The following is a 27,763-nucleotide window of genomic DNA, read 5'->3' on the forward strand; positions in this document are numbered from 1 at the left end:
CACATTCCAAAAACATGCTAGGTTAATTGGCGACTCCAAATTGTCCATAGGTATGAATGTGAGTGTGAATGGTTGTTTGTCTATATGTGCCCTGTGATTGGCTGGTGACCAGTCCAGTGCCTGAAGACAGGTGAGGAAGGCTAGACCATCTGAATTCACCAGGTTGATTGGCGGCTGGAGCAGACCGGGTAGGCTGAATTCAGACCCTGAATTCAAACCCAGCATCTGTCTCCTTTCTGCTCCATTCCAGGCGCAGGTGTATTTTGGGAACCTAGGCATTGATTCTGTACAGAACTGCGTCATGTGACACTGCCATCCGGTTTAGACTTCATTTTATTGACGGTGGCTCGGGTTTCATCCTAACATCTCCTCATATGGAACATGATCTAGTGCTGCCTTCACCCCAGTTTCCAAACTAGCCATTCATCTTGCCAATCGCTCCATTACCAGCTCCACCTTCAGTGGACACGCCCCCCCCCCCCCCTCCCCGACCAAATGGACATCATTGCAATCGAACCGTGAAGCCAAAAAAAAAAGAAGGTGCTGATTAATGGCGCTTTGCTTTTCTGCCTCCGTGTTTAAAGTGTCGGCATGAACGCCGACGAAGAAGAGGACACACTGCCCGACTTCGACAGGAAGATGGATGTCACATCAAGCAGCGGCTTCACATTGAGAGATTGCCCTGGAAAAGCCCTGCAGCAGTTTCCTGCCTCCTGTAAGGTTTTCGAGATCTAGCCGTCATTTCACAGAACGCCAAGTGACACCCGGCAAGGTTATTGGTTGCTTCTTTCTCGCCATGATCAGCAGGCTCGAGGCGTGTAGCGATAAGATGAAGTGCCGTTGTTGGTTTTTTTTTTGTTTTTTTTTGTCCCAAAATGATATTTTCTTGGGGATGTAGACACACAGGCTCACTCCCAAACAGACCAACTGTCTCTCCTCACTCTCCATCATCATGCTAACACTCGGCAGGAGATGGAGATGCTCATTGTTATTCCACAAGGGGTCCGGCTGAGCTCAGTCAAATCTGCCTGTGCTTCCATCCTCATTCGACTTCATGCTTATATTGTTTGGCTCGCAGGAATCCACAAATCTCTCATCTGTGGGATCTGCTGGAAAATCGAGCAGTGAGGGCGCTCTCCCTGGGGATTCCGTAAAAGAGCAGCCGGTAGGGGGGAAAAATGGGAATGCTGATCAAGAAAGCGGGAATGTTGACTGAACTCTTGTTGGCTGCAAAGTCAAAGATGTTCTAATATTAACAAAAAAAAAAAAAAAGGTCAGTCCAAAACCGGCTTCGCTTATTGTGAGTCAGTGGCGGCGCCGCATTGGCTGTCTCCTCCAAGGAAGCGTTGGTCTCTCCTTGAATGACCGGGATTCATCAATAAGTTATGTCTTGTCTCTTCCAGTCTATCACACAGAGCGTAGAGCTGCCTTTCAGTAGACGGAACCCGACACAATACCCACTCTCCACGCAACATCGTTCTCCTCAACTTGATGCCTTTAAAAGCTACTCAAGGAGGGTTCTTCCAGCACAGTTAGAAGCTTTTTTACGGCTGCAATGGAACCTTATCCCGTTTCACAGCGCCATTTTGCCACCAAATAATCACTTCATGGCAGCGGAGAAGTGATTACCGCTGCTCGCTCTTATCTACAGTGAGTGCAGGGAATATCCAATGTCCGACAACAACAAACGGGCTGTGTGATGGCAGGCCAAGCGGCGAAAAGTCAAAGGTTGTTCTATTAGAGTTGTGTCTATTAGAGTGTGTGTGTGTGTGTGTGTGTGTGTGTGTGTGTGTGTGTGTGTGAGTGCGCCGCGTACAAAAAACGCAAGCACTCTTAGTTGATCCGCATGGATAAGTAATTAGAACAGCGGCACATCCTTCTACTCACAGCCTGCATCTTTAACAATTCCTTCTGCACGATGTGCTTCGATACTAAATAAATTACTTCAATTTGTGTTTTTTTTTTCTTCATACTGATTGCCAGACAAGTTTTGGAGTACAAGCATCCTTTATGGAGGTCATAGTTTAAAGCAAAAACCCAAAACGGATGTCGCATTATCATTCCTGAATTCCTCATCTTTAACTGCGTTTAAATGGAACGTAAAGGAACTACGAGAGGTAGCTAAGTACCGCTTTGCTCATAGCGGGTACTTCCTGTCACGTTCCAAAGGATGTGATAGTTGTCGCTTGCAGTTGTGGTGTGTTCGAGTACACGGTTTGAGGTAACTTGAGCTGGTGGGGTGTCTAATTTTACACTTAACGGCTCATTCAATTTCAAGTAGACTCCTTAAAAGCATGTGTTTGTCAGGGATGTGGGGGTTCAAGATTAATGATTTCCAGATGTTTTATTCTATCTGCTATGTACACCCCCCCCCAACCCCCCCAACTGCAGCCTATGATTTCTTGTGGCTGCAGCAGTGCCATGGAAAGCAGTCCCTCACCTGATTGTCGGACATGACGTAGAGCGAGTTCTTGTCCAGGGAGAATGCCATGTCCCGCAGGATGGGGCTGTTGTCCTTGACTACAGTCACCGTCTCATACAACACTCCATCTTGTGAACCATCGACTCGGATCTGGAGAGACACACAAACAGAGGAGAGTGTTCAGGCTTAAACCTTAGTCACTGTGATCTAGGATCTCCATACTTTTATATGTAGAGGATGCTTTATTCTCTTATAAAACTGTCAACACATTCTTGAAGATTCATAATCAAAAGCCAACCTGATGATTGTTAGTTTCCAACCCAAAAATGCAATCTGGCGCAAGTCTCATGACAACTTTTGACCATGCGTACATGCATGTTCCTTCAAACTGCATAAATGGTATGTTGTTGAATCCAATGGCTTTGGTTAGCGTCCACGTTTGTGCATTTTTTGCTTCATTCATTAAATCCCAGCCATTTTCCAAAAGACGTCCCTCTCGATAATGGACATTTTTTATGATTTTGGCCTATTTTTCAAGGCACACAGTTTTTCTTGGGAAATATGGACATGGTATATACCAAATGAAAGATCAGACTCTTTTATCAGAATTATTTTTGTTCACATTTGCAATTGGAGCACACATTTCCATTCATTCATATTCTTCCGATTAGCCTCACAGCGGGGGTGCTGGAGCCTATCCCAGCTGTCTTCGGGCGAGAGGCGGGGTACACCCTGGACTGGTGGCCAGCCAATCACAGGGCACATATAGACAAACAACCATTCACACTCACATTCATACCTATGGACAATTTGGAGTCGCCAATTAACCGAGCATGTTTTTGGAATGTGGGTGGAATTGACCTTGAGTCTCCAAGCTGTGAGGCCTGCGCGCGAAACACTCGACCGCCGTGCAAGGGGACCTTAATTTTAATTTTAATTTTTCATCAAAAGATTAAAACAAGCAAAGCTCTTGTATTCAGGTAAAATTCAGTTTATTCATGTTTTTTGGAATGTGGGAGGAAACCGGAGTACCCGGAGAAAACCCACGCATGCACGGGGAGAACATGCAAACTCCACACAGAGATGGCCGAGGGTGGAATCGAACCCTGGTCTCCTAGCTGTGAGGCCTGCGTGCTAAACACTCGTGCGACCCCATAAAAAAACATATAAATACGTATTTGGGAGAGAGCTGTCATATTGTATGCTAAGTGGTAAATGTACATGCATTAAAATTTCCCTTCAATGTTCAACCTTGTACACGCTACACAGCTCCATGCTTGCAGTAGAGCCCTACATTATGTGGGAAAGATGATATCTGATAAAATTCATTTCTGATACCTTGTGGCCATGCAAATGCATGCACACAAACACACACACACACACACACACACACACAGTTCCGATCCAAATGTGAAAATCATTCATGTTATTGTTGCAGCTAACACCATATTTATCTGGCAGATTAACACAATGCCTCGCTAGTCAGGTGTGTCACCGTCACTCACAGACGGGAGCAAACGAAACAGTGCCCTGCATTTAAATGACTGGACTTCCTGTGTGTATATCTGTGGCTTCTGCCAGTCTTTCTTTTGTGGTGGCTTGGCTCAGCTGCTAGAGTGGTCTCCCAAATGGAATTTTGGTGGTTTGATTAGCCTCACCCCCCCCACCCACCCACCCGTCCCTCAATACTGTCAAAATGTCCTTGAGGAAGCTAGCGTTCATAGCTGTCTTGATGCTGCATGACTGGTAGTGTTTTTAAAAAAAAAAAATAGCTCGATAGCCATCAATCTTCTCTTGGAAAACAGTTTCTGACCATCTGTCCATTTTTTTACTAGTATGCTGGTGAGATGACCGTATTTTCCGGACTATAAATCACACTTTTTTCATAGGTTGGCTGTTCCTGCGACTTATACTCCAGAGCGACTTATAAATAAAAAAAACTGTTTATGTTACATAAACACTGGACACCTTTTCTGTTCATGTTTATTTTTTGTGTAGCTGAATAAGCATTGTGTTAGCATATCTTACACCTATTCAGCCTGTTCTCTATTATTTTATTGTTAGAACTTGCCTTCCAAGAGGACGTAATGTCTGTTTTGGTCAAGTAGTTTGGAAAATAAATTACCCGCAAAAACTGCGACTTATACTCCAGTGCGACTTATGTATTTTTTTTTCTACCTAATTATGCATTTTTGGCCTTGTGTGACTTATACTCCAGTGCGACTTATGTATTTTTTTTTCTACCTAATTATGCATTTTTGGCCTTGTGCGACTTATACTCCAGTGCGACTTATGTATTTTTTTTTCTACCTAATTATGCATTTTTGGCCTTGTGCGACTTATACTCCAGTGTGACTTATGTATTTTTTTTCCACCGAATTATGCATTTCTGGCCTTGTGCGACTTGTACTCCAGTGCAACCTATGTATGTTTTTTTCTACCTAATTATGCATTTTTGGCCTTGTGCGACTTATACTCCAGTGCGACTTATGTATGTTTTTTTCTACCGAATTATGCATTTTGGCCTTGTGCGACTTATACTCCAGTGCGACTTATGTATGTTTTTTTCTACCGAATTATGCATTTTGGCCTTGTGTTACTTATACTCCGGAGCGACTTATAGTCCAGAAAATACGGTAATTTGTACACTACATTGTATACATATAACTGTCTTTAATCACTGATCATGCAAACGTTGCAACCTTACATGAAGCCCCTTGTGTCGTCATCCTAGTGTGCAATCGGGACTTGAAAAATTGATTGTAATTTCTAAGAGAACGGCATATAAACAAAAAATGAATTCAGTGACTAGTGTGCATTCTAATGATGCCATCCACTTGTCAGGCATGTTCCGTATGTATGACTTAGAATTGACTTTTACTCTTTTGGGACTCATTAAATGCAAACAGGGAGAGCAGATGCCCACCAATGTGGAATTTTCCATTGGCGATGTGTGTAATTGCACTGAAAACAAATTAAATGTGGCTGTCTGGCTAATAAGTGGTTTATTGATCAGGAGTTGTCAACGTGAGGAAGTTCAAGCTAAATTCTTTGTAGGCTCTTATTTTATTTTCATCCATGCAGACGTTTTCTATGCCGCTTATCATCACCGGGGTTGCAGGGACAGTAAATTATACATGCAACATTACAAAGTTCAAACGAAAAACTAAAAAAAAAATGATTTAATACTTATGCACAAATGATGTGACTTGCATTCTAATTTTGGGAGGAATTAAGCTCAGTCAATGCAACAAAGAAAGTGATTAGATATGCATTCCCATGTTGAAGCCTTATTTAAATTCCAGCGAGATTGGATCATTAACCATTTGATGCAATTACTGTGAAGCATAATTAATTTCACAGTCGTTCTAATTACAGCCAATACAAAAAGGACTGAACGATGACAATTGTGGAGGTGTTGTGTAGCGTCTGCCATGTGATTATGTCAGTCCTCCCAGCATGCATCTGGACCGGAGAGACAGCGCCGCCCAAATCAAGCCTTTGAACGCTTGCCAGCTTAGCTCGCACACGTTGGCAGCGCAGCGGCAAACTCTAAATGGGGACAGTCAATCAATACAAGCTGATTACATGATTGGATCCCCTAGGCTGCAAAACTTCATCAATCAATCAGGGCGCCACCTTCCAGGCAGACGCTTCGCCAAGAAGTAGATAAACGTGATTGTGTGGCTGGGATTTCGTTTATGTCACAAAAGGCAACAAAGGGGCGAGGCGCCACCAAAACGTGCAGTGACATTATTCCCCTTATCATAAAAGATTCTCGCTACATCAACCCTAATAATTATTTCACATTCTTGCCAAACCTCTACTTCCTTTCACTCGCCTTCTATTCTCTTCCATTCCCATTATCATTCCCAAATCACAATCCCACACAGATACAGCATCTCTTCATATTACATTTTCCCACATTTTATATTTCAGAAATAGCATAGACAGAATGACGAGCTGGAAATTTAAGGCTCTTCTGACTCAGATTTTTTTTTTTTTTCCCAGTAGACACAGACTCACCATGAGCACTGTGTTTGCGTTTTATTAGATTAAAAAGTCATTTGTTATCATTTAGAAAAAGAGCTGACCAGGCAGAGGCCCTCTGGGACCACTGGTGGTCCCAAGCCGATCCTTAAGCCCCATGGCTCCCTAATGGGAGGTAGGCGGGTTTAATTTGTTTTTTAATGAGCACACTTGTAGGGAGCGACGCACAAAAACATAGGCACCATGCAAACAAAGACACTTACATGTTCAAACATTGGTTTCTATGCTGCTCTGATGAGGTTGATACATACTTCATATGTACAGTATATACACTATAATATTTACCACCTTTTGCATGTATGATGGATTTTTTTCAATCTGTTTAAAGTCTTATTTTTTATTTTATCTTCAAGGAAAACTACTTTTTGGGGAATTTTGCCCATCATCCCAAACCCTTATGTCATTAATGCACGTAATTGTACACACCACCAAAAAAGCCAGCTATTAAAACACCTCCAACAATGTTTGATGGTTTTATATACATGCTGTGACCATGTAATATTTTGCCAAATTTTGATCATTCTTTTGCATTTCACAAGCGCATTGATTTCCCACAGTAACATGAAAATGGACACTACACCTCACCTTAACTTTTCAAAACTGAAAAATTGGTTTGGCCGATATTTTTTTTATATATATTGGAAAATTGGTTTTTACAAAAATAAAAAATAGATTTTTCCAATGATAAGAAAATGACATATACCGGTATAAATGATAAATGTGAACAAGCAGAGCTGATGACAGCACGCTTGATCTAAGCAGGTTGAAATAGCGATAAATGCAGGTGAATGTTGGCTCAATCCCGTCTTACAGAGCGCTAATAGAAGCTAACAAGGGTTAGCTTAGTTTAGCACGCTCATGTGGTTACACGTGACAAAATCATGCAAATTCCAGTGCTTCAACAGTAGATGTACTGTTGTACAGTTATTATATTATTATTTCTAGAATAATAATAATTATTATATAATTTATATTTATATATATGTAATTTATATTATATATTTAATAATTTATTATTATTATTTAATTTATTATATATAAATTATTATATAATTATTATTTTTTCTGAGAAGCCAGTGCAGTTTTATTTAACTTAAAATACTTTTTGGTTAATTGTATAGTTTGTAGTTTGTTTTCCACATGAAGCTGAAGCCTCAACATCACTTCCTGTACATCGCTCACTCAGATCCCTGAAGGGAACACATTTATAGCAACACACACACGTTTTGTTTATGTTTTAAATGGCTTTTTTTACTGTTATTATGTCTATTATATACTATAGGAAGTTGTAAGCAGATTTTCTATGCTCTAATATAGAAATAAGGAATCCTATTTTGCAGAAATTCATTCATCACGGTCATAGAGTAAACGATAAACGCAATAAACGAGGGACTATTTTTTTCCCAGAACATAATGCATTCAGCCTTTTCGTGTTTCACAGTATGTTGCAAAAAGGATCAGTGGCTACACGCAAGCAGCATCCTCGGATTCAAACGTTGCAACCTTTGTGGCTCAGTTCACGTGATGCAAGAATAAAACTGACTCACGGTTAATTCCACACAACCTGACCAGAACTTCTCACCCTATCCTCTATTCCCAGACCCTCTGCTGAAAATAATATATATTTAACCCAATAATAACCCAATAACCTTTCTGCAGGACCTGCAGTAGATATAAACAACCGCGATTAGCATGGCTTCCACAAACAAAATAAGCAACCTGAGCCTTAAGCAAACACCCCGGACCCTGCCCCCATCTTAGCACCGTATCTTAAGAGCTCGCTTGGTCTCTCTCAGCCAAAGAAAATACCTAAAAAAAACCTCTCCAGACTACTCAGATGTCACTTGGCTTTAGCCCGGTGAACTCTGTTGAAAAACCGCCAGACTTCACAAAGCAAGCCTCTCGTCTACATGTGGGATTGATTGTGAGACTAATTTACCTCTTGTGATTTTATTTAGGGGCAGCGGACATGTATATAGACCAAAGATGATGATTACTATGTTTATCTGGCAAAGGCTGTTCAATCTAAAAAAAAAAAAAAAAAAAAGTGTGTCCATATGTAGCTCTGTGAGCTCTAAATACAGTTGACAAACGAGACATATGGATGATGACCCAGGAGGCAGGAGCACTCTGTCAAACCGATCATTCCCAATCTGCCTCGTTAACAATGTTCTGTCAGCCCCAGAAGGCCCGTCTGTCCAGAGTGGACCCAAAAGGGGAGATATGCTTTTCCTGCAACACTTTTGTCTCTAAATTCAAAGGAAAGCAAAATTTGTTCTCAATCAGAAATCACTCCACACTCTTTATTGCTCTCTGGTTCTACCATATCTTACTTATTGTGTGGAAATATTGGGGTAATAACTACAAAAGCAATCTTCACTCGTTAAATGTACTGCAAAAAAGGTCAGTAAGGATAATTCATAATGCCGCCTACATAGAACATACAAACTCCTTATTTCTAAAATCACAAATACTTCAACTTGCTGATATAGTTAATCTTCAAACAGCTAAAATAATGCATAAGGCTAAAAATAACCAATTATATAAAAATGTCATCCAATACTTCTCTACAAGAGAGGAGAAATATGATCTCAGGGAAGAACTACATTTGAAACACTTATATGCTAAGACTATGTTAAAAAGCCATAGCATTTCAGTATGTGGAATCAAACTATGGAATGGATTGAGTAAGGAACTCAAACAATGGTACATTATTTAAAAAAAAAAAAACCTTAAACTGTATTATGGAAAGCAGGAAGTGAACAAATGTAACAGTTACTGATTGTAAAAGTACCAGATGGAGGGGTAGGATTTAATAAGCTTTGCTTCTTCCTACTCCTTTTGGACATGTGGAACTGTGAACTGATTATGGGATGCATTCAATTGTAATCTGATGCATGTTCAAATGAAATAATAAAACCATTACCAAATTCAATTCTTTCCACATAAATGCACAATAATAGAGTAAATCACAGTATATTCCTATAGTACTTTCCAAAAGAAATACTTCCTAACCTCACATTTGGTATTATTTACTGATGTGAACAATACGCCATCCAAAACCAGACAATAGATCACTGAGACATTTCATCGGTGAGGTCATATACGACTGCGGTGTGTAATTTTAAAGAAAGCGGTTGTTCAATTTGGTGTTCTGACAGCTGGAATTATGTGCTGAGCCTTTTGTGGTTCATGTTACAACCTTTTTTGGCAGCAGCACTCCCGGATTAGCTAAGCAAAGCTGGGAGCTGATTGCCTTGTTTGACTGTACGTTCACACAGGAAGCAGCGAGCATGTCACTCCCCTGCCAACTAAATCCGACGTCCAAGGCCGGCAAAGAAATGGGCCAATAGTTCCCCAAATTCCTCCAAAAGAAAAAAAAAAACTCCCAAATAACGGCCATCTTTAATCATCTGAATGACATGTTGTTAGTGCTAAAGGTAATTTATATTGCTGTTGTTGCTGTTGTTATTACTTCCATCATGGTATTATTTTTCATTGCTATATGGTTTCTTAAATGGCCGCGCGGTGGACTAGTGGTTAGTGCATTGGCCTAACAGTCGGGAGATTGTGGATTTATATCTCCTTGAGAATATCTTTGTGTGGAGTTTGCATATTCTGCGTGAATTCTCGCTTCCTGCCACATCCCCATGAAAATGCATTCTAGGTTCATTGGAGACCTGTGATTGGCTGACAACCAGTCCAGATTTACCCCGCCTCTCGCCCACATGTGGGATCAACCCCAGCATACCTCCGACCCGAGTCAGTAAAAGTGAGGATATTTGGCTGATGATACTGGAGATACAATCATTTCTATTCACTCTTTAAGGATACAGTCCACTTGCATCAGGGCCGGGATGGCCAATCATATCCAGCAGATGGAGCTGCACCTAAGTACTTATTACTTACAGTACTTACAGTATTTATTTCAGACATGCGTACTATGTTACGTTAATGTATCTCACATATATACTTATACAATATATGTATATATATTTACATATTTATACGCATATATATATATATATATATATATATATATATATATATATATATATATATATATATATATATATATATATATATATATATATATATGCAGCATACATACACATATACATACATACATATATATGTGTATATATATTCATTCATTTTCTACCGCTTTTTCCTCACAAGGGTGCTGGAGCCTATCCCAGCACCCTGGACTAGTCGCCAGCCAATCACAGGGCACATATAGACAAACAACCATTCACACTCACATTCATACCTATGGACAATTTGGAGTCGCCAATTAACCTAGCATGTTTTTGGAATGTGGGAGGAAACTGGAGTACCCGGAGAAAACCCATGCGTGCACGGGGAGAACATGCAAACTCCACACAGAGATGGCCGATGGTGGAATTGAACCCTGGTCTCCTAGCTGTGAGGGCTGCGCGCTCACCACTCGTCCGCCGAACCGCCTGTGTATGTATATATATACACATACATACACAACACCTCATTACTACACATGTCTGAAAAGGAGCAGGAAGAAGCAAAGCTTCTCCACGCCAGAGCAGTTACCAATTCAATAAGTGATTTTTTTCCACACATATAATCACAGAATCTTACATAAGACAAAACAACAAAAGAAACCCGAGGATATTGCGGTAGCACACCACCAACCCCGCCAGCCACCCCACCTGGCCCCGACCTCCCTAACACCTGAGTGCACCCACCTAGTCCAATAAGAAGCCATTTTGACTGGACACACAAGTATGTGTGATCCCTGGGCGGGGCTACATTTGTTCTGTCATTAAATATGTGTTTGTACACAAGTAAACAATGACAAGCTGTAGTATATGTATAACCATGTAATGATCTTTACTTTTTTTTTTTTAATCAAAGCATTGCCAGATCATTCCCAGATGCTCCCAGCCCTGACTCAATATGGCAACATGGGACAAGTAGCACCATAATGGCAAGACAACTGTCCACGTTTAAGGCCGAGTGGCCGTGCATATGGTATGAGCGTGGATGAGAAGAGCGCACATTGATTAGCCTATATATCCATCAAGGCTGTGTGTGCATGCTAATGAGCCAAGCTTATTGCAGCAGCTAATGAACACTGGGAGCAAAAGAGGAGCTCACTGATGGGGAAGATGTATATTACAAGACGTCGCTAATCATTAGGGTCATCGCCTTAAACCGCTGTCACAAAACAAGGCCGCTGGAAAGCCATTGTTATTAAGTCGGTTCGCCCTAACCTTCAGCTGTGTGGCCAGATTCCAAGTCTTCACAGCGTAGTTTCTACATCTTGAATACAGTCTGCTTGCTCTCCTGTCCTGGAGGACACGCTTTCCTGTTTTTTGCTTCCTGCCCTCCTTCACGCGGCCCCCATCCTCCAATCATTGCCATTGTTTGCCAAGTTCCCATAGCCCACCTACAGCGGCTAACGGAACAATTCATGTTTTTGAGTATTTTTCCGGACCGCAATGCACTCAGGGTCCTCTTGTGCTTTTCCATTCCTGTGTCTACTGGATGGAGAGAGCAGGGAGATGGACACCTTCCCATATTGTCACAAATTGCCTTCTTTATTTCCAACCTGTGTCTAGCCGAGCCTGAGTCGTCTAATTGTGATCCACTTGGAGACCTTTCCCCCTCCCCTCCCCTCAGGGGCCGGCTCGTTGCATCCAATCCTGTCAATTTAGCTCCAAACACACTTCTCCTACCAGCATCCCGCCTCATCCCTTAAGCCGGGATCACACCTTCCTGGCCCACCTCAGCAACCGTGACTTCCAAAAGGCATTCAGCCAATTGCATAGAGAAGAATTTTCCCCCAGCCAAATAAAGCCGATTTTTTTTTTTTTTTTACCATGAGCTCAACCTGACTTTTATAAAATACTGCTACAAAGTTACTTCTCCACAAGAAGACAATTAACTGCTCCATTTTGATTTGATTCCGCACTTTATATTCCTGTGCGTGCATCCTTCCAGGGCGGGTGTTTGGAGGCTGCTGGGAGTTTAAGGACAGCTTCTAAAAACCGCAGAGGACGCATTAAACTTGGATGACTCAAAAATATTACTGCACAATTGTGGCGGCCATGACATCATCATGAAAATGCTCTGCATTAGTACGCTGGCTACATATCACCGGGTTAGCGCTCCACATGCTATTGTGCTCCCGCTAGGCATCATTGTGCTGCATGGACACGTTTCCTCCGAAAAATCAATTCCACTCAACGGCTGTTATGTGCTGAGGCTGCCACAGGTTAAGTCCAAAGAAGCACATCATTACACAGGGTTTGATGCTTGCATGCATGTTTGCCCTTAGAAGCACATTGTTGTTCTTTGTATCTTTTGGTTATAAAATGTGAGTAGAAAATACAACATTTGAGATTAATATTCTAGGTTTTCGATGTTGATCACTAAGATAATTTGTGACTGTTTGTCTAAGAAATAACCATCACCTTAATGAGGTGTCTTTTATTTCACTCAAATGTTCATTTCTATGGAAGCCTGTTTCCGCCACTGAAAAAAAAAAATTATACCAATGGTAAGTCGAAATAATAAGATAAAAAGTCAAAATTATGAGATGAAATGTGGAAATTATGAGATGAAAAGTCAATATAACGAGATGAAATCGAAATAACAAGATGAAAAGTCAAAATAACGAGATGAAAGGTCAAAATAATGATATGAAAAGTCGAAATAACAAGATGAAAAGTCGAAATAACGAGATTCATAACAATGAGATAAAACATCAAAATTCTGAGATAGAAAGTCAAAATTTTGAGATACAAAATCTAAATTTTGAGATAAGTCGAAATAAAAAGAGATAAAAAGTAAAAATCACAAGATAAAAAGTCAAAATTCTGAGAAAGAAAGATTGGAAAGAATTTTGAGGCATGGAAATAATAAAAAGAAAATTTTAAAGTTCTTAATACAAAAGTTCTGGATACAAATTTAAAATACTGCAACCCGTGTGTGACTGAGGAATGAATGGATAATGGCTTCACTTCACAGAGAAGCACTTTGGGTGCCTTGAAAAGCGTTATATAAAAATTGAAGCGATTATTATTTATGTATTATGATAAATGTTCATGTATCCATTTCATTTGTCATTTATATGCATTTAGAATTGTATTATTCGTGTGAAAGTATAATTGTGAATCTTTTCTCATGCCGGAGCCTATCCCAGAGGGGTACACCCTGGACCGATGGCCAGCCAATCACAGGGCACATATAGACAAACAACCATTCACACTCACATTCATACCTATGGACAATTTGGAGTCGCTAATTAACCTAGCATGTTTTTGGAATGTGGGAGGAAACCGGAAGAAAACCCACACATGCACGGGGAGAACATGCAAACTCCACACAGAGATGGCCGAGGGCGGAATTGAACTCGGGTCTCCTGGCTGTGAGGCCTGCGTGCTAATGATTCGTCCGCCGTGCAGCCGCATAAATTTTCAATGTAAACCAAAAACATGCTAACCAAGACAAGACACTAACTGAGGTTCCACTGAATGTAACACATCACGGCTGTGAAAACATGACCATTTTATCCTTTTGTAATAATGTTGTAATGGACAATTTGGAGTCGCCAATTAACCTAGCATGTTTTTGGAATGTGGGAGTAAACCGGAGTACCCGGAAAAAACCCACGCATGCACGGGGAGAACATGCAAACTCCACACAGAGATCCCGAGCTGAGAATGGAGAAAAGTGGACCATCCTCAAGTGTCTAATGTCGACTGCTGGAACTGCTCCACAAATCGACTAACCGGCCAGCCTTTTCTCGATAAAATTTCAACTACCACCGGGTAAAGTTGATGGTGAGGACAACATGGAAAAGTCTCCTTGTATTCAGTCAACTCTGATTTCAGACGATTCTGCTTCCCGCAGGACCTCTGAGTGTGCATTTTTTAAAATGTTTTCCCTTCAGTTTGTCAGTTGAAAAGTTGTTCATCTGAAGTACAACCAGCTGTTCCAATGTCTTATTAATGTTCCAATGAATCAGTGATGGGATCATTCTCGTCTTTCCAGTGGATCTCTCTAACATTTAGAGAGATACAACACAACTGTGCTTCTAAAACCAACATCCATCTTCAGCTCCTTCCAGGAAATGGAGCAGATTCAAATCAGGCTCCACCAGAGGTACCTGGATTCATCTAATTAGCATAAAAAGCCCCTTTATATTTGTATTCCACTGGCCCAGAGGCTCGTATTACAGAGCCGAAAAATCAGCAAAGCTAGTCTGAAATGTCTGCTTTACATGCAACTAGAGTAGAGACGTTGATGGATACGTCCATATACTTTTCATGGAGCCGGCGTAGTGGGACTGTCTGTTATCCCCATAACCTTTCACCTCGGCTACACCCGCCCTGTGACAGGTTTGACCTTTGCGGCGACCCCCACTGCTGCGGCAATGCATTGATGGCATTCATAGTCCTGCCCCATTTCCATCCAGTCTGTACATTTGGGACCGGTCGATTGAGACGATTGTGACCTCCCCCCAACCACCCTTGGGAGTCACAATCACTGCTGTACATGCTGGTGTAATAAGACACGTTGGCCTGTTGACTCGAAAAATGTTTTTTTTGTTACCTAGTAAAATACACACAAGGAGGCAGATTGAATGACGGAAATAAAATGGAAGGAAAGTACATGTTGAATGCATTTAGTTTTAAAGTCTACCATAGGTATGAATGTGAGTGTGAATGGTTGTTTGTCTATATGTGCCCTGTGATTGGCTGGCGACCGGTAAAGGGTGTAATGGTAATGGTAATGGTTTAATTTCATTTGAAGATGCATCAGATTACAATTGAATGCAGCACATAATCAGTTCACAGTTCCACATGTCCAAAAGGAGTAGGAAGAAGCAAAGCTTATTAAATCCTACCCCTCCATCTGGTACTTTTACAATCAGTAACTGTTACATTTGTTCACTTCCTGCTTTCCATAATACAGTTTAAGTTTTTGTTTTTTTAATAATGATATGACCATAGGCGGCACGGCGGTCTAGTGGTTAGCGCGCAGACCTCACAGCTAGGAGACCAGGGTTCAATTCCACCCTCGGCCATCTCTGTGTGGAGTTTGCATGTTCTCCCCCGTGCATCCGGTTTCCTCCCACATTCCAAAAACATGCTAGGTTAATTAGCGACTCCAAATTGTCCATAGGTATGAATGTGAGTGTGAATGGTTGTTTGTCTATATGTGCCCTGTGATTGGCTGGCGACCAGCACCCCCGCGACCCTCGTGAGGAAAAGCGGTAGAAAATGAATGAATGAAGGATATGACCATCCAATGACATAATGGGTACCATAGTAACTGTCAATATAGTGATATATAAAGCGCATCATGACTGGTTCAAGGCTCTTGGTGTACCCCGCCTTTCGCCCAAAGACAGCTGGGATAGGCTCCAGCATACCCGCGACCCTTGTGAGGATAAGCTGCATATAGAAAATAGATGGATGGATGGACTTTTTAATGCTGTTCCGTCAACAGTGAGTTCCTATGATCACCAAAATATGAACACTTTCATAACCTTGATTAATCACCAATCTATACTTGGTATTATGCCTCGTATTTCCTTGCATGTTTTTTTTTCTCTCTCTTCTTGTTTTCCTTTGTTACTATTCTGGTTTTATGGCCTGGTCCGGATTCAGTTTCCTCTCTATGTCCATGTCTAGCTTTTCTTTTTCCATCATCCAATGCATGCATGTGTGTGTGTGTGTGTGTGTGTGTGTGTGTGTGTGTGTGTGTGTGTGTGTGTTGTGTATCAGACAGATTGCTTCCAATAAGACCAAGACCCCCGGGCTAATGTCACAACAGTCCTATTCCACATTTCCTCAGTCAGCTAGCTGCCTGTGCAGGAAGCTGAGCCCGCAGTGCCAGCCAGCCAATCCACTTGGCCCACAAAGAATGGGCCCTGCGGGAATAGAATAGTAATATCATCACAGTGGGGTTTAAAATGGCATGTGATGGACAATGGGCTTAATCAGCTTCATGTACACTACGTCTATAAGGGGTCATATTTAGTCTGTGGGGCTGTTTTGGGGAGGAATTAGAGTGATGGAAGAAAACATTTTTATTAACACTTGTATTATATTGTATTAATTCATTCATTTTCTACTGCTTTTCCTCACAAGGGTTGCGGGGGGTGCTGGAGACTATCCCAGCTGTCTTGGGGCGAGAGGCGGGGTACACCCTGGACTGGTGGCCAGCCAATCACAGGGCACATATAGACAAACAACCATTCACACTCACATTCATACCTATGGACAATTTGGAGTCGCTAATTAACCTAGCATGTTGTTGGAATGTGGGAGGAAACCGGAGTACCCGGAGAAAACCCACACATGCACGGGGAGAACATGCAAACTCCACACAGAGATGGTCGAGGGTGGAATTGGAACCGCGGTCTCCTAGCTGTGAGGTCTGCGCGCTAACCACTTGACCACCGTGCCGCCCCACTTATTGTATATATTTATAATATCAGCAACAGATATTTATTCGTCCAATATCGGATGATATTGGTATCGAGATCTTCCCTTATTCAATCAATCAAACTTTATTTGTAGAGCACTTTTCATACATAGAATGTAGCACAAAGTGCTTTACATGTTAAAAAAGAGAAAGACAACAACAAGACCCCCCACTGAGGAAACACTGGATATATGGGATAAGAAATATAAAAACATAAAAACATAAAATAAGACTATAGAAAGTATATATAGAAATAAACAAAAAAACATAAAATTGAAATATATAAGAACATTATATATTCTTATTGAGAAGCAAAGTACAGCACAAAGAACACACATTGCATTTTCAGAGCTGCCAGCAAAATGCAATTAGCACCATGTCGCTCAAACATTCTGTGGGAAAAAAAACAACTCCGTACTTAAAAAAAAAAAAAAAAGCAGCACAACATCAGAGCTCAGAATGACCTCACCACGGGTTAAACTTCCACCTACCATTCTTACTCACGGTGTCTTAAAGACAGTGCTACAACATCACACAACAACGTTAAAAGTAGATACCAACAGATAAGACCCAAACCAACAACATATGAGCTCTAAACATGTCATTTATCGCCATTTACTACAACAGTACAGAAAAGCACACATGAAGAGAGCCTGCAACATATTGGATGTGCTGCCCTGTAAGTGAATACAACTAAATGTACTTTACTTTCTTTAAGCGTTTTTTTTACGCACAACAGACACAAAAAAGCAAAATCCACTTGAATCCTTTGATGCTCACTTGATGAACTGAGGTCTTCCACTTGACATCATGCATGATGGCAGTTAGGATTCTTATCAAAGGCATATTGTTCCTGAAAATGAGGCTCAAATTCTGAATTGTCTGACTTTCTGAATTGTCTGACGTGAGATTCATCAGTGCTCATCAAACGACACACAACGTTCTACACACTTGCTCACAAGTGTTGTGACTATTCTGTACACGGGTACGTGCAGACGCTGAAGTGATGTTTCAAGTGCTATGTAATTGTAGAGGCTAATCAGAAAAACAAGATCCACTATGTGACTCTGTCAAGTGAGTGGCTGCTTAAAGTCTCGTTACTTGCGGCTCATTAAGAGATTATGTCCCTCTACGTTGGCTTTTGTGTCTTTTTTTCCACACTAAAAGCTAACACACACATATAACTGCATGTTATTCAGCTGCATAATGTCAAATTTTAATCTCATGATATTTTAAATATAGGGCGAAATCATTAGCGTTTTCTTTCCGGACTATAAGTCGCACTTTTTTTCATAGGTTGGCTGTTCCTGCGACTTATACTCCAGAGCGAATAACCATTGTGTTAGCATATCTTACACCTATTCAGCCTGTTCTCTATTCTTTTATTAATGTAAGAACTTGCCTTCCAAGAGGACGTAATGTCTGTTTTGGTTAAGTAGTTTGGAAAATAAATTACCCGCAAAAAATGCGACTTATACTCCAGTGCGACTTATGTATGTTTTTTTCTACCTAATTATGCATTTTTGGCCTTGTGTGACTTATACTCCGGAGCAACTTATAGTCCAGAATATACGGTAATTGCGAGGATGATCGTTTTACTGAATGAAATATCTACTCTTAAAAATCTACAAAGAATTCCTACAACTTGTTTAACTAGCTAATAGGATGCTAACAAGGAAGGACATTTTGTGATTTTAAGACAACATTAAGAAAACAGTTGTACTTACACAGTATTTTAATAACACAACAGGAGGCGCAAAATATTCTAAATAGAGATGCACACAAAATTAGGCAAATTTGTTGCATACATTTTCATTCATTCATTTTCTACCATTTATCCTCACAAGGGTCGTGTGGGATGCTGGAGCCTATCCCAGCTGTTTTCGGGCGAGAGGCGGGGTACACCCCTGGACTGGTGGCCAGCCAATCACAGGGCACATATAGACAAACAACCATTCACACTCACATTCATACCTATGGACAATTTGGAGTCGCCAATTAACCTAGCATGTTTTTGGAATGTGGGAGGAAACCGGAGTACCCGGAGAAAACCCACACATGCATGGGGAGAACATGCAAACTCCACACAGAGATGACCGAGGCGTGCTACCCACTCGACCACCGTGCAGCTGCATAAATTTTCAATGTAAACCAAAAACATGCTAACCAAGACAAGACGCTAACTGAAGTTCCATTGAATGTAACTCATCACAGCTGTGAAAACATGACCTCCTTATCCTTTTGTAATAATGTTGTAATGTTGCATATGGTGAGTTCAGTGGCTGGAGGAGGACGAGCTGTCTAGCTGCCCAACAGCCATAAAAGTCTAAAAAACGGTACGATTCTACTTGAGTAATGGTGAAAACAGCAAAAAAACACAAAGCAGCCTCCAGTCACAATCAAATGTTGGTCATAAAATTCAGTTTTAATGTCCTAAGTTTGGAATGGCTCCATATCCCAATGTCTGTATAGATCTGCATGCCGAATGGAAAGGAAAAAAGTCTTAAAAACTTAAATCTTTACATTTGCAGAATCAATTCAAGGTTCCTTAAAGTTATACAAGTCCATCCGCACCATATTTTGTAAGAATAAAAAAAAAGAGTTTGTTCTTTTTCATAACCATGAAGAAACTAAAGCAGTGCAAAGCAGTACATACCTGCTTTGTTTAAGGACCTCATCTTTTCACATAAATTATAGAGGAATCTCACAGAAGTCATGCAATTTGATAAAAATTATAGGGAAAAATACACCTCCACTGCTTTTACGAAAGATCACCGTCTTGTGAGAGTTCTTCTCTGTGAGCATCCAAGGATTTAATTATAATCCAAATACGGCCTTGGCCTCCACAGAGTACCATTCTTTTTGAGAATGTTTTTCTTTGTGTTTCGTTTTTTTTTTTTCTTTCTCCACATTCAAAAAATGCATGTTACTTTTGCAGGTTTATTGGAGACTTAGAACTGTTTAGTCTATAGGTATGAATGTGAGTGTGAATGGTTTTTTTTTTTATATGTTTATATGTGCCCTGTGATTGGCTGGCGACCAGTCCAGGGTGTACCCCGCCTCTCGCCCGAAGACAGCTGGGATAGGCTCCAGCACCCCGTGAGGATAAGCGGTAGAAAATGAATGAATGAATGAATGTAATGTGAGGGCCACAGCTAGGAGACAAGGGTTCAATCCCACCCTCGGCCATCTCAGTGTGGAGTTTGCATGTTCTCCCCGTGCAAAATGGCAAAATACTGTAAGTTTTACATAGCAACCAATCCAGGTTGTACCCCGTCCCTCACCCGAAGACCTATGATCCCATGATGTTGAATCGATGGTTCCCAAATGTGGACAGTTAATTGTGTGTCACATGTTAGCATATGATGAACATTCCCCTCACCTTCTTCAGCCGTCCATTCCTGGTGCCCAGAAAAACCACGCTGTGTCCATTGTAGCTGTAGGAGATGACTGAGGTCAGTCTCTCTCGGTTCTCCGTGTACACTGTGCGGCCTGCCACCAGTTGAGAACCCCCTAGTGGCTGGTTGATGTCCAGGCCGCAGAAGTGGTCATCAATGGGGACGGGCTGTGCAGAAAGAGGAAAAAAGAAAGAGAATGGGTGTGAAATAATTAAAACTGTGACTTTTTAGTGTGTAAGGAAGATAAAAGAAGAGGGGAGAGAGTGAAAGGATGGAGGATTGAGGATGACAGATATGAGCGAGGAAGGTGGAGGCAATGAGAGTCGGGAAAGAGCGTAATTGTAAGCCAGAAACGGGAAGAAAAATCACTTGTGACACGTGTGAATAAGGAAGGAGCTCCTCCACATTAAGTGGAACATTCGCTTGGTTAAAAATGGGAACTTTAAAAGCTTCTCAGCTGTTGTGTTTATCGACTATGAGCGGACGCAAATTTGCGCTGATGGCAAAGCACGCGAGGCGCCGTGTGGTTTTGCACCTGTTCCTGTGATTGTTGATTGCTTGATGCGACTTTACACAAATAAGCGGCGGCAGAGATGTCGGCGTTTGATAAGGCATCAAAGAGCACCGCGTGCTAAGCGGCCATGTTACTTCTGCTTTAAACATACCTCAGACCTTAAGTAGCTTGGTAGTCACTAAATGTAGATTTAGTCCCTAATTTGTTTCTACTGTCTCCTATTCCTCACATATTTAGCTTAGCTCTCATTGTTTCTTCCTGCTTGTTTTTGAAGGCACTATGCAGTGGGGGTGTAAGAAAATATCATTTTGGCGATACTTCGTTCCACGATACTGTATCGATATTAAAAAGTAATATTCTGGGGATCACAATAGATGAAAATATGAGCTGGAAACCTCATATTACAAATATACAACATAAGATGTCCAGAAATATTTCAGTATTGAACAAAGCAAAATTTGTTCTCAATCAGAAATCACTCCAGACTCTTTATTGCTCTCTTGTTGTTCTACCATATCTTACTTATTGTGTGGAAATATGGGCTAATAACTACAAAAGCAATATTCACTCACTAAATGTACTGCAAAAAAGGGTTAGTAAGGATAATTCATAATGCCGCCTACAGAGAACATACTAACTCCTTATTTCTAAAATCACAAATACTTCAACTTGCTATTATAGTTCATCTTCAAACAGCTAAAATAATGCATAAGGCTAAAAATAACCAATTAGCTAAAAATGTCATCCAATACTTCTCTACAAGAGAGGAGAAATATGATCTCAGGGAAGAACTACATTTGAAACACTTATATGCTAGGACTACGTTAAAAAGCCATAGCATTTCAGTATGTGGAATCAAACTATGGAATGGATTGAGTAAGGAACTCAAACAATGCACAACGATGAGCCAATTCAAGAAACAATACAAGCAGTTGATGTTTGCTAAATACAAGGATGAAGAGTCTTGAACCAGTCATGATGTGCTATATATATCACTATATTGACACTTACTATGGTACCCATTATGTCATTGGATGGTCATATCACCTCGTACTTCGGTACGAGGTACATTATTTAAAAAAAAAAACCTTAAACTGTATTATGGAAAGCAGGAAGTGAACAAATGTAACAGTTACTGATTGTAAAAGTACCAGATGGAGGGGTAGGATTTAATAAGCTTTGCTTCTTCCTACTCCTTTTGGACATGTGGAACTGTGAACTGATTATGTGATGCATTCAATTGTAATCTGATGCATGTTCAAATGAAATTAAACCATTACCATTCCAAGTTAGATTCCAACAGAAGACTCCGTTTTTATTGGCCGATTCCGAGATTTCATCCGTGATTACATTAACACGGAAATCATGAGGCTATAGTTAAGCATGTTCGAAATAAATAACACTATGACTATTGTGTTGGGATTTTCTATTATTTATTACTTATTAAACTCTTGCACCTTTTAAGCACAGGCTGTTGTTTTTTGTTTTATAAATGAGCTTTCATTAAGTAGAATCTCAAACATCTCAAACATCTGTGAAGCAGAATAAAGGCTGATTTGTTGAACAAGAGTGCTAATCTTAGATAGCCGTGTTTTGATTCAGGTAGGAGAAATATATCTGATGTCAGCCTCAAAAAAAACACTTAATGAAGCATGCAACTAAACGAGATTGTTTCTCTTTTACTGAGAAACACAATGATGTGATGATAAGTTATCAGGACTGAACAATTTAGCCCCTTAGGTTAATTTCACAGCGAGATTAATTATTGCACTATTATGTGTTTACAGCCTCCCTCAGCTGCTCTCACTTAAGTTGTATCCTATTTGTTTGATAGCATAGTAGAATCAAAGTGCATGCTGGGATATGATTGTTTTCATCTTTGCTTCCAGCGCGCTCCTGAGAAAGGCTCATTATACATAATTGTAGCTTTTATGAAGGCGTAGTCACGGATATGTACAAGAAAGCCCCCTTTTTCTCCAGATGAAGAAGAATCCTCGGAGGGTTTGAGCGCCGCTGACAGTGACACGAGTGGAGCGACGGGGATGAGAGGAGTGGAAGGCGATTAGAGGAAGGTGAGCATCGGTGGCCAAACCCCCGAATGAAATCAAAGCGTCTTGCTGGGTGTGATTAGCGCTGCGGGATCAATCTCCACTTAGCCCTCTGCTCTCTCTGTTCACTCTCCAAAATCGGACTTGGCTTGAATGTGTTTACAATCACTGTTAACCAAAAAAGTCGACCATCTCGACATTTTTATCTATGCCAAACACAGGCAAGAACTACATTTGAAACACTTATATGCTAGGACTACTTTAAAAAGCTATAGTATTTCAGTATGTGGAATCAAACTATGGAATGGATTGAGTACGGAAATCAAACAATGCACAACGATGAGCCAATTCAAGAAACAATACAAGCAGTTGATGTTTGCTAAATACAAGTGAATCTTCACTCGCTAAATGTACTGCAAAAAAGGTCAGTAAGAATAATTCATAATGCCGCCTACAGAGAACATACTAACTCCTTATTTCTAAAATCACAAATACTTCAACTTGCTGATATAGTTCATCTTCAAACAGCTAAAATAATGCATAAGGCTAAAAATAACCAATTAGCTAAAAATGTCATCCAATACTTCTCTACAAGAGAGGAGAAATATGATCTCAGGGAAGAACTACATTTGAAACACTTATATGCTAGGACTACGTTAAAAAGCCATAGCATTTCAGTATGTGGAATCAAACTATGGAATGGATTGAGTAAGGAACTCAAACAATGCACAACGATGAGTCAATTAAAGAAACAATACAAGCAGTTGATGTTTGCTAAATACAAGGATGAAGAGTCTTGAACCAGTCATGATGTGCTATATATATCACTATATTGATAGTTACTATGGTAACCATTATGCCATTGTATGGTCATATCACCTTGTACTTCGGTACGAGGTACATTATTTATAAAAAATAAATAAAAAAACGGAAAAAAAAAACAAAAAAAAACCTTAAACTGTATTATGGAAAGCAGGAAGTGAACAAATGTAACAGTTACTGATTGTAAAAGTACCAGATGGAGACGTAGGATTTAATAAGCTTTGCTTCTTCCTACTCCTTTTGGACATGTGGAACTGTGAACTGATTATGTGATGCATTCAATTGTAATCTGATGCATGTTCAAATGAAATAAAACCATTACCATTACCAACACAACTGCGTTTATAGTTCACCAAAAGCTTTAGTGATAACGATGACTGGAAGAGTTCACCTACCGCCTTAGTGCACTGCACGTCCTTTCCGAGCAGCCAGTGCAGCTCCAGGTGCCCCTCCCCCTGGTAGCAGGACTGCAGTCTCTCCTTGATGGACATGTTGATGTCTTGAATGGTGAAGACACAGAGGGCTGAGTGATCAGAAGGGTCATGGTACTGCTTCTGGCCTTTGGAGAACACAGCATAGATCACGTCGTCCTGGGTGCCGATGTTGAGCTCTTTTGCTAAACCCACGCCGGCCTTGGATAGGTAGGCGGCTTGAAGAAGTCGGTACTCCTCGCCTCGGTGGATGCAGCCCACAGGAAGTGACACATAAGAGTGGAACTTCTTGTCACCTTTGCAGAGACGAATGATTCGGGAGGTGTAGAAGAGATCGCCAGGGGAGCCCCCGGCAGGCATCCCGTTTTCCGGTGTCTCAGGTTGGACGGTCATGAAGTAGACAAAATTGCCACTCGCAAAGCCATAAATGTAGTAGATGTCAAAGTGAGGGACGAGAGCCAGGGTATCTGAGGGGATTTTGATAAGCGACGAGACAAAATCTGTGTGAAGTTCATAGTCCAGCATGGCAGAAGATTCAGGGTCGCGAGGCAGCTTCCGGCTGGAGATAGTTGGGAAGTAGTCCTGCTTGCCTCCAACTGCAGTGCCTATGTACAGTGTAGCGTCCTGACCCAGCGAAGGCACCACCACGCCGTACATGGCCCCTGTTAGGGTGTCACTGGACAGGTAGTGTTCTTTCTTATGAGTGGGCTCCCCGAGAATGAACAAATCATCCAGCCTCATGAGTTTGCAGACCCCTTGGTAGAGGCTGCCGCATGCTAGCAGGCGGTTATGGGAGTAGTCAATCAGCAGCAGCTTGTTGATGTTGTCCATGGAGGCGAGAGGCTCCGAGCAGGGTTGCACTATCAAAGGAGGATAGCATGCTTTGTTGTCATACTCGGGCCCCGTGTCATGGGACACCAGGAGCGTGAGGTTCGCGGACAGCTTGTATATCCTGTTGACGGCGCCGATGTACAGCGCCCCAGTGGACTCATGCACAGTGAGGTGGTTCAACGACCACTCCCTCCGCTCTGACTGGAAGCTGTTCGTAATCTGCGCTGACGTCTTTTGATTCGTGAAGATTAGAATCAGTAGCCCGAGAGCCACAAGCCATGGCATGACCTTAAGAGGACTGTGACCTTTAGCGAGGCTTTGATAAGTCCATCTTTTATGCAAGCACGTTCCCATCCCCACAGGGCTCAGAGAAAGACCACGCTCTGACGAACCTCCAGGGACTTCGTGTCAGGAAGTTGCAGTCAAAGAAATCGCCGTCCTTCTCCGGTGATCTTCACATCCCTCTGAAAGACAAGAGGCGAGATGTTTCTTTGTAAACTCCTTAATAGTCCGACATTGTTTCAAGTGCAGCTTATCAGCACTTGCTTAAAGGATCTGTTTGTTTTCCTTTTGAGTGCGCTTTGTCAGGCTCATGATGCATCAAACAAAGAAGCAATCATGTGTTCCAAGTTTTCTCATCCTATTTACAAGAGACGGTTTCATATTCCTTGCCATCAACAGGGGAGCTTATTATTTCTGCATCCCTCTTAAAGAGCACTAACTCCCGCCTGTTATTTGAACAAAGTATTCACACAATGTAGCTTGGGTTGCTTATTAAAGCAAGGCTATGTATTCATCATGTGTCCATGTTTGCGGCTACCTCCTCTATTCCGCCACCCTGTCATGTTCACTTAAATGGCTGAATCCTGGAGGAATTAATCACCCTCCGTTGCAGTCGACATTCCCTAAATTAATCAGCCTCTTTCCAGGGATGGCAGGGAGTCATTAAAGATTCTGAACCAGGCCGCATCAACCCTCGCACTTCCCTTTTTAATTTCATTAGCATATTTTATGTAGATATCTCCTGGGGGGCGGCAAACAATGCCCCTCAAACACGGAACGAGCTTGGATGAGTTGGACGCGTGGTAGTGAATGATGTGCTTACATTTTCTTATCATAAAGAGGACGCAGGGAATGATTGGACCTGGCGCGCATGCTGCGTCGCTTGCAAAATGAATTAATTTGCTTTCAAACAGGTTCTCACTTCTAAACAAAGATGGATGTGGAGTGACGGCAAAGACGGGCATTGGAGATAAAGTGGGTTTGCAGTCACAGCTGCCACACCAAAGTCTATTAAAGTGGTGATAAAAGTGCCTTGACGGGGGACAGATCATAAATTAGGAAACCATACCATCACCCTAAATCTGCTCTGGGTGTCATCATGCATCAACAGGCCCCTAAAGGTGGTGACCCCCCCCCCCCCCCACTTTTTTTTGCCATTTAAGTCATTCTTACTGAACCATCACAGGAAAATGTGATGCTTGTGCGCTCACAAAAAAAATCTACTTTTACGACCTTTGCCCTCCGAGACCTCCAGCATCTTAGGCCTAGAGTCCTTTGAAACCAATCAAGTTTCCGCTAGTACCGCTTGCATCCAGAACAAAGAAACAGTTCAAATCTCCTCCTGTTTTTGCATGATTCTTTTTTTCAATGACAAATTTCATTGTACCTTGGTTTGTGTACACTGTCTTGGTTACAATACTGGGCCTAAAAAACCTGTTCTATTACAGTATACCCTTTAGTACTTTGATAACATTGCTTGTTTTGCCAGCCACAACCAACACCAAATCTCACCATACTTAGTTTACACAATACTACAATACTACCGTATCCTGTAAGACACATTCATTTCGTAAACTGAAATGAGAATATTACACAGTTCCACATGTTGGTGAATCAGTCTTGTCATGTCATTACTTCATTACATTACTTCATTACTAAAACCGCCACACCTCCATCACCCCATGTGACATCATCAGTGGTTGACTCTGTAGTTCTTTGCTAACTAACACAGTTACACAACAGGTATCTTGTCTTTTTCTTGAGTACAGCTACCAAAATAAGTCACCATGGGGCCAAAGAAAAATGCAATTTGTACCACTTTGATTAGGAAGGTGAGACACACTAATGACTTCAAGAAATAAGTTCTTGGCTGCCCAACAAGAGACTTCAATGAAAGTAAAAAAAATTGTTAAATGTTCATTTAGCCATTCCGTTCGTCATTTATGTGTATTTCAAAGCCATAATTATTCTTTGTAAAATGTGTTCTGTATCAAAAAGAAAATACCCAAAATACACCAAAATACAATAACAATAAATGAGTCTTGAACCAGTCATGATGTGCTATATATATCACTATATTGACACTTACTATGGTACCCATTATGTCATTGTATGGTCATATCACCTCGTACTTCGGTACGAGGTGCATTATTAAAAAAAAAAAAAACAACTCTGTATTATGGAAAGCAGGAAGTGAACAAATGTAACAGTTACTGATTGTAAAAGTACCAGATGGAGGGGTAGGATTTAATAAGCTTTGCTTCTTCCTACTCCTTTTGGACATGTGGAACTGTGAACTGATTATGGGATGCATTCAATTGTAATCTGATGCATGTTCAAATTAAATTAAACCATTACCATTACCATAAATCGCTGCTACCAGCAGGAAATCTGGATATTGTTTACTGGTTATAAGTTCCTCTGTCATTTTTACTCCACTGTGCATCAAATTCAAATGGCTTCTTGCACTCCATATTTAACACCTATAC

The 27,763-nt window shown here is 41.1% G+C and overlaps 1 protein-coding gene and 1 long non-coding RNA gene across 2 annotated transcripts in view; one reads left to right on the forward strand and one right to left on the reverse strand.

Annotated features, from left to right (window-relative positions):
- The window catches only part of LOC131105948 (uncharacterized), a 100,143-nt gene extending 73,555 nt beyond the window's left edge, over nt 1-26,588 (forward strand). Inside the window, exons 4-5 of the long non-coding RNA XR_009120027.1 lie at nt 22,841-22,932; nt 25,355-26,588. This is a non-coding gene — a long non-coding RNA (uncharacterized LOC131105948). The remainder of the gene's footprint in view (nt 1-22,840; nt 22,933-25,354) is intronic.
- Nucleotides 1-27,763, reverse strand: part of LOC131105943 (plexin-A2-like) — a 93,570-nt gene that overhangs the window by 49,546 nt on the left and 16,261 nt on the right. Inside the window, exons 2-4 of the mRNA XM_058054500.1 lie at nt 24,126-25,456; nt 20,331-20,513; nt 2,441-2,572 (exon numbers count right to left, since the gene is read on the reverse strand). Of these exons, the coding sequence (XP_057910483.1) occupies nt 2,441-2,572; nt 20,331-20,513; nt 24,126-25,346 (1,536 nt within the window). The 5' untranslated portion in view covers nt 25,347-25,456. The remainder of the gene's footprint in view (nt 1-2,440; nt 2,573-20,330; nt 20,514-24,125; nt 25,457-27,763) is intronic.

Source organism: Doryrhamphus excisus, chromosome 18, assembly GCF_030265055.1.
Source record: "Doryrhamphus excisus isolate RoL2022-K1 chromosome 18, RoL_Dexc_1.0, whole genome shotgun sequence".
Classification (NCBI taxonomy): domain Eukaryota; kingdom Metazoa; phylum Chordata; class Actinopteri; order Syngnathiformes; family Syngnathidae; genus Doryrhamphus; species Doryrhamphus excisus.